The sequence below is a fragment of the Bubalus kerabau genome, chromosome 1 (assembly GCF_029407905.1).
Source record: "Bubalus kerabau isolate K-KA32 ecotype Philippines breed swamp buffalo chromosome 1, PCC_UOA_SB_1v2, whole genome shotgun sequence".
Taxonomy (NCBI): domain Eukaryota; kingdom Metazoa; phylum Chordata; class Mammalia; order Artiodactyla; family Bovidae; genus Bubalus; species Bubalus kerabau.
The window spans coordinates 278480855-278493500 of record NC_073624.1 but is presented as its reverse complement, the minus strand read 5'-3'; the positions used below and the strand labels follow the sequence as shown (position 1 = coordinate 278493500).

The following is a 12646-nucleotide window of genomic DNA, read 5'->3' as shown; positions in this document are numbered from 1 at the left end:
TACTTTTAGCTCTATTATGTTCACAATCCTGATACTAACCCAATAATCTTTGAACAATATCTCTAAGTTTCTATTTTATATTTATAAAGGCTCCGTCAGCCCTAAGATGATTTAAAACACACACATCCGGAAGAAGGCATGCCCCTCAAATCATTGTTACACTGTTATGGTTTTAATTGCTACAATAATGACTTTTTAATGAGTACATTAATTCCACTCAAATAGGTACCAACTGTTAAGAAAACATAAAAAGATTCTGCGATATATCCAGATAATAAACACTGAAAAAAATCCAACATGCTTCAAGTAATTTCCATTTTAACATAATATTTTCAAATTGAAAAATATAAGTAGAGTTCATTAAAAAAGAAAGCTCCTTTATTTTAGTAATTAAGTTATTCTATATTAATAAATGATCAACAAGTTTCTTACATCACTTGTCAAACCTTTCAATGTTCAACTGCAACATCCAATCCTACACTTAAGGGGTTACAAACAACTTTAACTGATGTTACCATAACTCACATGCTGATTAATTTTAATTCCAATATTTCTAGTATAAAATAACCTTACTTTTCCCCCTGATAAACTGTGAAAGAGTTTTAATTAACTTTCTGTTCTGGTTTATTCATTCAAACACAATCCAAGCATCTAATAATGACAAAGCAATAAAGCTAAGTTCAATGAAAACATTTTACAGTGAAAATATAAACAAAATGCTGTGAGAATAAAGAAATGTAAGTTCCTATTAGAAGAATGGAAGAGAGATTCTTAGATTAGATGTCATTTGGTTAGAGAGAAAAGGGGGAAGCTTCAAACAGAGGCAAGAGGAGCCGGAAAAGACATTAAGCCAGGAAATGATGTATCAATTTCAGGGAGCAGAAGGCAGTTGGGTATGGCCTCACTGCACCTTACACAGTGGGAATATAGTAAGATACTGAATAAACAGAAGTGAGATCAGATCACTGAAAATCTAAACCATCCTTGCTTCTCACCAAAAACTTAGAAGGAAGTAAGTTAAGGTTTTCTGAGCTGGGTTTTCAAAACTATCTGTACTGTGGGTGTAAAGTGAAAGAAAGTGAAGTCACTCGGTCGTGTCGGACTCTTTGCGACCCCATGGACAGTAGGCTACCAGGCTCTGCCGTCCATGGGATTTTCCAGGCAAGAATACTGGAGTGGGCTGCCATTTCCTTCTCCAGGGGATCTTCCCAACCCAGGGATCGAACCCGGGTCTCCTGCATTGCAGACAGACGCTTTACCATCTGAGCCACCAGGTAAAGAATAAACTAAAAGGTAAAACGGACCGTGTAGAAGCGCGCTGGCTGTGACGGACTGCGCAGAAGTGCAGCCAAGAGGAGCTACCCCAGGACCAAGGTCTGGGGCAGCCCCCGAGACGAGCTACACCACATCCGAGGTCAGGGGCGGAGGCCAGGAGGAGCAACCCCACGTCCAAGGAGCTGCAGCTGCATGGGTGCAGGAGGATCGAGAGGAGCTACTCCACGTTCAAGGTCAGGAAAGGCGACCTCGTCCAAGGTAAGGAGCACAGGCTGCATTTTGCTGGAGCAGCCGTAAAGAGACACCCCGCAATCAAGGTAAGAGAAACCCAAGTAAGACGGTAGGTGTTGCGAGAGTGCATCAGAGGGCAGACACATTGAAACCATACTCACAGAACACTAGCCAATCTGATCACATGAACCAAAGCCTTGTCCAACTCAATGAAACTAAGCTATGCCCTGTGGGACCACCCAAGACGGGCGGGTCATGGTGGAAAGGTCTGACAGAATGTGGTCCACTGGAGAAGGGAATGGCAAACCACTTCAGTGTTCTTGCTTTGAGAACCCCACGAACAGTATGAAAAGGCAAAATAATAGGATACTGAAAGAGGAACTCCCCAGGTCAGTACGTGCCCAATATGCTACTGGAGATCAGTGGAGAAATAACTCCATAAAGAATGAAGGGATGGAGCCAAAGCAAAAACAATACCCAGTTGTGGATGTGACTGGTGATAGAAGCAAAGTTTGAATGTGTAAAGAACAATATTGCATAGGAACCTGGAATCTTAGGCATTTAATCAAAGCAAATTGGAAGTGGTCAAACAGGAGATGGCAAGAGTGAACGACGATATTCTAGGAATCAGCGAACTAAAATGGACAGGAATGGGTGAATATAACTCAGATGACCATTATATCTACTACTGTGGACAGCAATCCCTTAGAAGAAATGGAGTAGCCATCATGGTCAACAAAAGAAATGCAGTCTGAAGTGCAGTACTCGGATGCAATCTCAAAAACAACAGAATGATCTCTGTTCATTTCCAAGGCAAACCATTTAATATCACGGTGATCCAAGCTTATGCCTCAACCAGTAATGCTGAAGAAGCTGAAGTTGAAGGTTCTATGAAGACCTACAAGACCTTTTAGAACTAACACCCAAAAAAGATGTCCTTTTCCTTATAGGGGGCTGAAATGCAAAAGTAGGAAGTCAAGAAACACCTGGAGTAACAGGCAAATTTGGCCTTGGAGTACAGGATGAAGCAGGGCAAAGGCTAATAGAGTGTTGCCAAGAGAACGCACTGGTCACAGCAAACACCCTCTTCCAACAACACAAGAGAAGACTCCACACATGGACATCACCAGATGGTCAACACCAAAATCAGATTGATTATATTCTTTGCAGCCAAAGATGGAGAACTCTATGCTATGCTATGCTAAGTCACTTCAGTAGTGTCCAACTCTGTGCAACCCCATAGATGGCAGCCCACCAGGGTCCCCCGTCCCTGGGATTCTCCAGGCAAGAACACTGGAGTGGGTTGCCATTTCCTCCTCCACTGCATGAAAGTGAGAAGTGAAAGTGAAGTTGCTCAGTCGTGTCCGACTCTTAGCGACCCCATGGACTGCAGCCTACCAGGCTCCTCTATCCATGGGATTTTCCAGGCAAGAGTACTGGAGGGGAGAACTCTATACAGTCAGCAAAAACAAGACCGGGAGCTGACCGTGGTTCAGATCATGAACTCCTTATTGCCAAATTCAGACTGAAATTGAAGAAAGTAGGGAAAATCATTAGACCATTCAGGTATGACCTAAATCAAATCCCTTATGAGTATACAGTGGAAGTGAGAAATAGATTTAAGGGCCTAGATCTGATAGACAGAGTACCTGATGAACTATGGACGGAGGTTCGTGACATTGTACAGGAGACAGGGAACAAGACCATCCCCATGGAAAAGAAATGCAAAAAAGCAAAATGGCTGTCTGGGGAGGCCTTACAAATAGCTGTGAAAAGAAGAGAAGCAAAAAGCAAGGGAGAAAAGGAAAGATATAAGCATCTGAATGCAGAGCTCCAGAGAATAGCAATAAGAGATAAGAAAGCCTTCCTCAGTGATCAATGCAAAGAAATAGAGGAAAACAACAGATTGGGAAAGACTAGAGATCTCTTCAAGAAAATTAGAGATACCAAGGGAACATTTCATGCAAAGATGGGCTCAATAAAGGACAGAAATGTTATGGACCTTACAGTAGCAGAAGATATTAAGAAGAGATGGCAAGAATACACAGAAGAACTGTACAAAAAAGATCTTCACGACCCAGGTAATCACGATGGTGTGATCCCTGACCTAGAGCCAGACATCCTGGAATGTGAAGTCAAGTGGACCTTAGAAAGCATCACGATGAACAAAGCTAGTGGAGGTGATGGAATCCCAGATGAGCTGTTTCAAATCCTGAAAGATGATGCTGTGAAAGTGCTACATTCAATATGCCAGCAAATTTGGAAAACTCAGCAGTGGCCACAGGACTGGAAAGGGTCAGTTTTCATTCCAGTCCCAAAGAAAGGCAATGCCAAAGAATGCTCAGACTACCGCACAATTGCACTCATCTCACACGCTAGTAAAGTCATGCTCAAAATTCTCCAAGCCAGGCTTCAGCAATACGTGAGCCATGAACTTCCAGATGTTCAAGCTGGTTTTAGAAAAGGCAGAGATCAAATTGCCAACATCCGCTGGATCATCAAAAAAGCAACAGAGTTCCGGAAAAACATCTATTTCTGCTTTGCTGACTATGCCAAAGCCTTTGACTGTGTGGATCACAATAAACTGTGGAAAATTCTGAAAGAGATGGAAATAACCAGACCACCTGACCTGCTTCTTGAGAAACCTATATGCAGGTCAGGAAGCAATAGTTAGAACTGGACATGGAACAATAGACTGGTTCCAAACAGGAAAAGGAGTACATCAAGGCTGTATATTGTCACCCTGCTTATTTAACTTCTATGCAGAGTACATCATGAGAAACGCTGGGCTGGAAAAAGCACAAGCTGGAATCAAGATTGCCGGGAGAAATATCAATAACCTCAGATATGCAGATGACACCACCCTTATTGCAGAAAGTGAAGAAGAACTAAAGAGCCTCTTGATGAAGGTGAAAGAGGAGAGTGAAAAAGTTGGCTTAAAACTCAACATTCAGAAAACGAAGATCATGGCATCTGGTCCCATCACTTCATGGGAAATAGATGGAGAAACAGTGGAAATAGTAGCTGACTTTATTTTTCTGGGCTCCAAAATCACTGCAGATGGTGACTGCAGCCATGAAATTAAAAGACGCCTACACCTTGGAAGGAAAGTTATGACCAACCTAGATAGCATATTGAAAAGCAGAGCCATTACTTTGCCAACAAAGGTCCGTCTAGTCAAGGCTATGGTTTTTCCAGTGGTCATGTATGGATGTGAGAGTTGGACTGTGAAGAAAGCTGAGCGCTGAAGAATTGATGCTTTTGAACTGTGGTGCTGGAGAAGACTCTTGAGAGTCCCTTGGACTGCAAGGAGATCCAACCAGTCTATCCTAAATGAGACCAGTCCTGGATGTTCATTGGAAGGACTGATGTTGAGGCTGAAACTCCAATACTTTGGCCACCTCATGTGAAGAGCTGACTCATTGGAAAAGACCCTGATGCTGGGAGGGATTGGGGGCAGGAGGAGAAGGGGACAACAGAGTATGAGATGGCTGGATGGTATCACCGACTCGATGCACAAGAGTTTGGGTGAACTCTGGGAGTTGGTAATGGACAGGGAGGCCTGGCGTGCTGCAATTCATGGGGTCGCAAAGAGTCAGACATGACTGAGCAAATGAACTGAACTGAACAAGGTAAAAATAGGAGAAAAACAAGACATGAGGCCACTGCAATTATTCTGCTAAATATGGTGATGGATCTCAGTGGAAACAAATACAGGGAAATAGAGGCCAAGAAGGCACAGTGAAGGGAATTGAGTAAATTTTCAGCAGAGAGTAGAAGCAGAGTCAAAAATGAAGATGAGTCTTTGAAAACTCAGAAACCTGCTGATTCCTCTAAATGCTTTTGAACTCAGATATCCAAAAGAACCCAACCTTTTTGCCAGGTGATTCAGTATCATCTAATAGTTTTTAAAACATATCAGCTTCACTTCCATTAACTTGTTTGAGATACAGCATTTTTTTTAACCTATGTAAGATATTGTCACTGGAAATTCTACCCAGCACCACAAGAATCCATTTGCATTACGATCAGGACAGCTGGATTTGGTTCACACTGCAGCTGTATAATGACCAAATGTGACCTCTTTCTATATTGCTTTTCTAAATGCCCTTTAAAAGACCTGCATACCTTGATACCTGACACCTGCAATTGTGAGGTCACCCTCCAAAATATTGTCTAAATCTGTGCTTCCTTGTGTTACTTCCCTCCCGTGTTAAGAATTTCATCCCTGAGTATTTATCTGAACCAAATGAGGATACTTCCAGACTAGTAAGTCGTGTCCAAACAAAGTTTGGTCAGTTGAAATAATGAAAAGTATCTATGAGAGACACGCATATTCCTTTGGGGGCATTACTCTTAGGATATGTGAGGAGTCTACTAACTTAGCCTTATGAGCAAGCCAATACTGGGCAAATTATCAAAGTTTCTAGAAGAAATCATTTAAAATCTGGAAAATACTGCTTCTCAATCACTTTCCAATTGTACAATATATAGCAATGAGAAAAACCACTCACCATTTCATGTACTAATGCAGTATTTAAGGACTAAGCCATCTGTTTCAATAAGGACAGAAGAAAAGAAAGGATAGCGTACAGTGTAGTGAGGTGTCTACTTTAGCAACGGTCACTAAGATGTTTTATACGATTAATACTAAAGTAGATGACATTTGGCTTAGAAAAACTTAAAGACATTCTTCCTAGAAGCTCTTTGTGTGGTTTTATAAGCACTACCTGCAAGAGGCAATATTAAAAGTAGTTATGGATTCTGATTCCAGACCCAGATGACTCGGGTTCACACCCAGCCCTGCCACAGACACAGCACTCATCCTCTGTTCTGTCTCAGTTTGTTTTGTTTTTTTCATCTGTGAAATGAGGGTGAAAACACAATTTTTATCATAAAGTCGCTAACAGGATGGATGGATTCAAAACATGGCTCAGACAGTAAAGCATCTGCCTGCAGTGCAGGAGATGTGGGTTCATCCCTGGGTCAGGGAAGATTCCCGGAGCGGGAAATGGCAACCCACTCCAGTAGACTTGCCTGGAGAATCCCATGGACAGAGGAGCCTAGAGGGCTACAGCGCATGGGGTCACAAGAGTCAGACACGGCTTTCACACACACACACACACACACACACCTAGAAGAGTGCCTGGAACATGGTAAGTCTCCATGCACCAGCACTTAATTGTATAGCCAGCACAGTGGTGAGCTCTGAAGCACCCAGGATTGAAGACAGGCAAAAGTAACCAAAATAGGGTAACTGCAAGATGTTTAATAATTACCTACATTTCAGGCGCTACCTGACATTTGTGCTCCTAAGGAATACAGTCCAGTGAGAGCCCAATCAGACTTATTTCCCTCTAAAAAGGAATATCAATATACCAATTCTAGAGATCTCTTAAAAACAAGTGCCAAAATTTCTTAACATTTAAGAGTGCCAGATAAAATACAGGATGACAGGTTAAATTTGAGCTTCAGATAAATAATAAATGTTTAGTGTAAGTGTGTACCATATGATATTTGCAGCACATGTAAAAAATTATACATAATATAGGAAGTTAAAATGTAAATGAGCAGCCTGTTGTTGTTTTCTTTTTTCCCCAGCTAAATCTGGCAACTCTATTAACAAGCCAAAGTTCAGATAAATGTGCTAAATTAGCCAATGCCCATAAAGCAAGAAGAAAAGAAATACCAGCGTCATTTGAACTAAACAAAGTATCCTAAGAGACAGTATAGTAAATGGAAAATATATGGGGCTTAGCATCAGGCAAATCTGAGCTCCAATTCACCATCCTCGGCCACTTTTATAACTGTTTAACTTTGAAAAAACAACTACACTTACTCTAGCCCCACTGTCCTCTCCTGGTAAATGGGATTTGAATTTACCACTTTTCAGGATTGCAGGACAGGTTACACTAAATAACGCACACCCAACACTCCCTGAGGCCACACAGGCAATGAAGGTCACAGTGTCTTAGCTCCAGAAACACAAATTTCCTGTACAGTAGCCAAAATCAAAGAACTCACTTTACCCCACAATAACTAAACAGAAAAACATATGCAGTCCCCACTGTTGCCACAAAGCTCGCCTTCTCCCGACCGCCTCCTTCCACCTGGCGGTCTCCTCCAGCAGCCTGAGCTCTGTCCCCACGGCCTTTCGCCTGCATGGACGTTCACTCACCCATGGAGAACCAGAAATGTTCTCTCCGGACTGTGCTTAAAAGTATTTGAACAGAAGAGCTGGGAAATAACATTCCCCCTGTGACGTCCTCACATTTCTCTTTTCCACTGACTATTTAAGAATAAGGATACATAAGCAAACTCATTTCAAATTATCATATAATACAAAATGCAAAAATCGTTCTCTTAATTTTCAAAAAAAAAAGGCTGAAAATCCTAAACACTCTTGAGTCAAAAATTCTGCAAAAGAACTGAAAACTCATGAAAGAAAATTATTTTCCAATGTGACTCTTGGGCCCAGATCTTCCTTCTGTTTTGGAGTCACACCACATGGGGGGATTATTTTCTAATGTTCATTTTACAAATTGCTTGACTAGCAATATGCTGTCCAATTTTTCATTTAGTATACCTTATCTTCTCTCTACACACTTTTTTCCTTGGAAGGAAAATTAACTATTTCCACAGTTAACTAGCAGGAAGCAAAGAATTAAGATTGTAGATATAAAGGTGCTGTAATGGTGTTTTAATCAGCTTATTAAATACAACATGAACATGTATCAGTCAACTAACATTTAATTTCATGGTCTATGATTCAAAACTTTTCAAAAGCGTAACAGTACACAATTATCAGCATTTACTTAATTCCTTTCCAAGTTTGTTTTAACTCATGTAAACCATATAAAATATCACATGATAATGGTTACATGTCCTTATGTACTGGAAAAAGACATAGTTAGAAATTTTATTAATATATAAATGTAACTTGAAATGTACCTTTTCAATTCAACCCAAAAAGAAAAATATCTCCACACACAAAAATGCAGGAACATAATTTTTTAAGTATGGTGACTTAATATAGGAATTTCCTAAAAATTTATTTCAAATATTTCTAGCCCCAACAGACAAAACTCCACTGATGAAATCAACTACTGGGCTAAAGTTTGTTTTAAATTGTTGCTGCAGAAAAAGAAAAGCTCTCTATAAATTTCATTTACAAGTAAACTGCACGTTCATTTAGGAGTATTATACAAATATTTCCTATCACGGAGTGACATTTTAACTTGGAATGTATGTGTACATACTCATCTCTTTTCCTCTACTGAAGAGTGGTTTTTCATGATCTGAATGATTCCATTTTTTACAGAATAATTTAGTTATCTAAATTCTATTTTTGTTAAGGAGCAATGAAAATTAAGTCAGTAGGTTCTTTTCTCTAGCATTTTGCTTGATAGCAAAAAATTGCTTTAGTTTTAAAAGGTCTGTTTCTGACCATTACTTTTGACTCAAGTGGAGAAGGGCCTGAGGGTAAAGGTCATTAACATCTTTCACTAAGACAAAAAGATTCAACTGTGGTTGCTAGGATACCAACAGACAGATTCATTTATTAGTCAGGGACAATTATTCAGAATGCCTTCTCACAGAACAACACACCAACTGCAACAGGAAGCTTAATGCAAACAAAGTTTAAAAGGCAGAGACAGTCCCTGCCCTTTAAGAGCTTAACATTATTTGTTATTGGTATTCAAAATTATACAGTGCACTTTAAAGAAGCTATTTTTTAAAGGAATGGAAATAAATAGACAACAAGAAGGAGGGCAGTTAAGAGTATAGGCCAAAGAATAAGTCAGCTGTTCCATATTCCTTTGTTCATTAGCTTATTTAACTGAATCAGTCTGTACTATGTGCTGGTTACTGTTTGAGTATTAACAACCCAGTAGTTAATAAAACAAAGTTCAAGCCCTCATTGAGCTTACACTCCAATAAGAAGACCAATAAAAAGTTTGTATCTGTGCTGATATGCAAGCATCAAGTGTGTGTGTGTGTACACAGTGTGAAAAAGTTGTGAAGGGGCATGGAGGCAAGTCATTGAAGGCTTTACACATATTTAGCGAAGACTATATGCCAACTACTGGGCTAGGCAATGAGGACAGTGTGTAACAAGAGACCCACGTTCTCTGCCGCTCTGCCGATCCAGGTAAACCAACAGGGAAGTACTCAGGTGCCACTTACTGCCTGTGTAACCTTGGCAAGTTGGTAACACCTTCAGCATGAATAGTGGCACTAACCTTCAAAAGTTATTGTCAGCATTAGCTGTTTATAAAACATCTGGCACCCTGCCTGGTAAACTACAAATTTTATTATTTCAGTTAAGACCCCATGTTACAGAATAACAAGAAATGAGATCAGTGGAAATTGAGGATGGCAGAAAAGAGGAAAGGATAATAAATGTCTCTAAAAAATAAAAAAGGAAGGAGAGTTGTGTTCACATGAGGAGGTCTTAAACACACTGGTTAAGTGTATTTATAAACCTATAAGGAATTCCTTGGAACTCCTATTATGGATTTGGAATTATGGAAACATAATGGAATCACATCACAAACCCAATTAAGTGATAAGAATTAAACTAAGATTGGCAGGGAAAAGAAGAGGAGAGAACAATATAAACAATAAAACCAGCTTGGCCACTATCTCACTCAATGAAGGGATATTTCAGAGTAAATGAGATTTATAGGGGAAAAAAAAAATCTGCCGTCCTACGGTCTCAGATCCCATAGGTGAAGTGTGAGCACCTCACCTCAATGAGTGAATCCAAATATAAATGAAGATAGTATGTCTTTCATATGTATCTCCTAAATGCAAACGTACTATTTAATCTGGTGCTCACGTGGGTAAATAAACAGCAAAAGAAATTTCGATTAGGTATGATTTTCATCACCTTCTACATTTCCTTTATAACTCAATCTCGCTCTACATTTACTTTATAACTCAATCTCGCTTACGATGCTGCTCCACCTACATGACCTCCATTTCATAGATACACAAATAAACAAGCCCAGGGACAGCTGGAGGCATGCCTCACTCAGGCTGGCCCCGAATCAGCAGCCCCTACGCGGTGCAGACTTTCTCGCACGCTTAGCCGCTCAGTTGCGTCCGACTCTTTGTGACCCTGTGGACTGTAGCCCGCCAGGCTCCTCTGTCCATGGGGTTTTTCAGGCAAGAATACTGGAGTGGGTTGCCATTTCCTTCTCCAGGGGATCTTCCCAACTGAGGGACAGAACCTTTGTCTCCTGCATTGCAGGCAGATTCTTTATCTGCTGAGGTGACGACTTAAAACACGTAAGAGGAAACGTCAATGAGACAAATAGAGCTAGATGAAGACATTAAGACCAAAGACAAGGAAACCAAATCAGAAGCTGATGTGTAGTAACTGCTCATCACAAATTTTCAGAATATTGATTTCATATATATATAGTCCTTCTTCTCATACTAAATACTGAAGTACACTAGAGATTTGAACGCTTCAGCACCCAAGCTCTGTCTTGGAGACTATCTTTCACATCTAAAAGCAGCATGCGTGGGCAAACACACACAGGCAGGGCTTCACCAAAGCATGCGTCCAGATGTAAAGCAACAAGCTCTACTGTCTGAGAAAGAAACACATAAAAATATAAACTAGTGGAAAAGAATATGACAAAATCAAATGTTGAGAGCAAAAACATGCAAAGTAGCAAATGAATATGGTGCCTCTGATAGTAACAATGAAATTGAGAAAAATAACAAACAGAAGCATAGGTAAGTCAGTCCTTCAAAAGTCTTTGGAAGTACATTCCAAAAAATCCTGCAACTTAATTCATGGGTCATTTACTCATTACCTGTGTCCTCACACTAATAAAGATTAACATTGAGTTACATTTCCCATTATCATTTTAGCAACTTTCCTCTACCTTGGGTGGAAAAATCTCTGGCCCCAATAAATACCAAGAGGTGTCACATGAACGAATGTCAGCATTAATGGCAATGACAGCAGTTATTCCTGGGCAGTGCAACGTGCCTTGAACCTTTCACTCTATGAAGCGAATACTTGATCCTGTCTCTACCTGGGAAAAAACTTCCTCTGGCCTAAAGTTGTCCAACACTGTTGGGGTTGGGACTCACACTCATGCATGCTTGAAACCAAGGCTCTTAACCACTTTATGCTGTTTCTATATTTTAAAGATACAAACCTTACCATGAGCATTCTGAATTTTCTAATGCAGAGTTTATGGACATGAAATAATTCTCTCACACAATATTTACAAAGTAACTAAAATGAACTATCACTACCTTATATGCATGTAACTTTTCATCTCCCAAAGCTGAGACCTTCTTGTGTTTATTCCTATTTGATACTGCACAAGTATTATCCTTGAATGGCCCATAAATTGATAAAATGAGAACACTGTAACATACAAAATATGTTAAAAGTCAGAGAATAACATCCCCAAAATTTGAAAAGTAGGTTTAACTAATTCTCATTAAAATACTTTGGGCCTACAAGGACTTAATAACTTCCAGATTTTTGAAGTGCAGATTTTACCTGGGTCATTATGGGAATGAGGCACCACAAAGACTTGAAGGGGCTTAGTGTCCCATTCATCAGGTTTATAAGTAATGTCAAATCCTTGCTTCCAAACTCCACCATCGGGATTGTCAAAAGGAATTAGACTGTACACATCCAACATCTAAAATAGAAAGACAAAAAAGTTAAGTTTAATCATGTATGCAGTGTGTTAGTAAGTCGTGTCCAGCTCTTTATGACCCCATGGACTGTAGTTTGGCAGGCTCCTCTGTCCATGGAATTCTCCAGGCAAGAATACTGGAGTGGGTTGCTGTTCCCTTCTCCAGTTAATCATGTATAACCATTATTAATTTAAACTTCATGTTGGGAATATTTGCTCAAAACTACTTGTTGCTGTACTTTGTATATATATTTAAAAAAAATGAAACTATTTCTGTAGACCTTAACTAAAAAGGTTAAGGCAGAACACATTTAACCATCATTCAAAGAGTTAAAATAAAGGTTAAAATTGTGCTACATAATAAACCTGATAAATAACCCCGTTCATCTTTTGTTCCTAATATAAAATAACTTCATTCAATTCCTCTTCCCCTACTTTACTTCCAATACAATTTAATAGAAAAG

At 39.8% G+C, this 12646-nt stretch overlaps 1 protein-coding gene across 1 annotated transcript in view; it reads right to left on the bottom strand.

Annotated features, from left to right (window-relative positions):
• MAN2A1 (mannosidase alpha class 2A member 1) overlaps nucleotides 1-12646 on the bottom strand; it is a 208106-nt gene that overhangs the window by 148332 nt on the left and 47128 nt on the right. The window contains exon 3 of the mRNA XM_055565880.1: nucleotides 12041-12185. Coding sequence (XP_055421855.1) covers nucleotides 12041-12185 — 145 coding nt within the window. The remainder of the gene's footprint in view (nucleotides 1-12040; nucleotides 12186-12646) is intronic.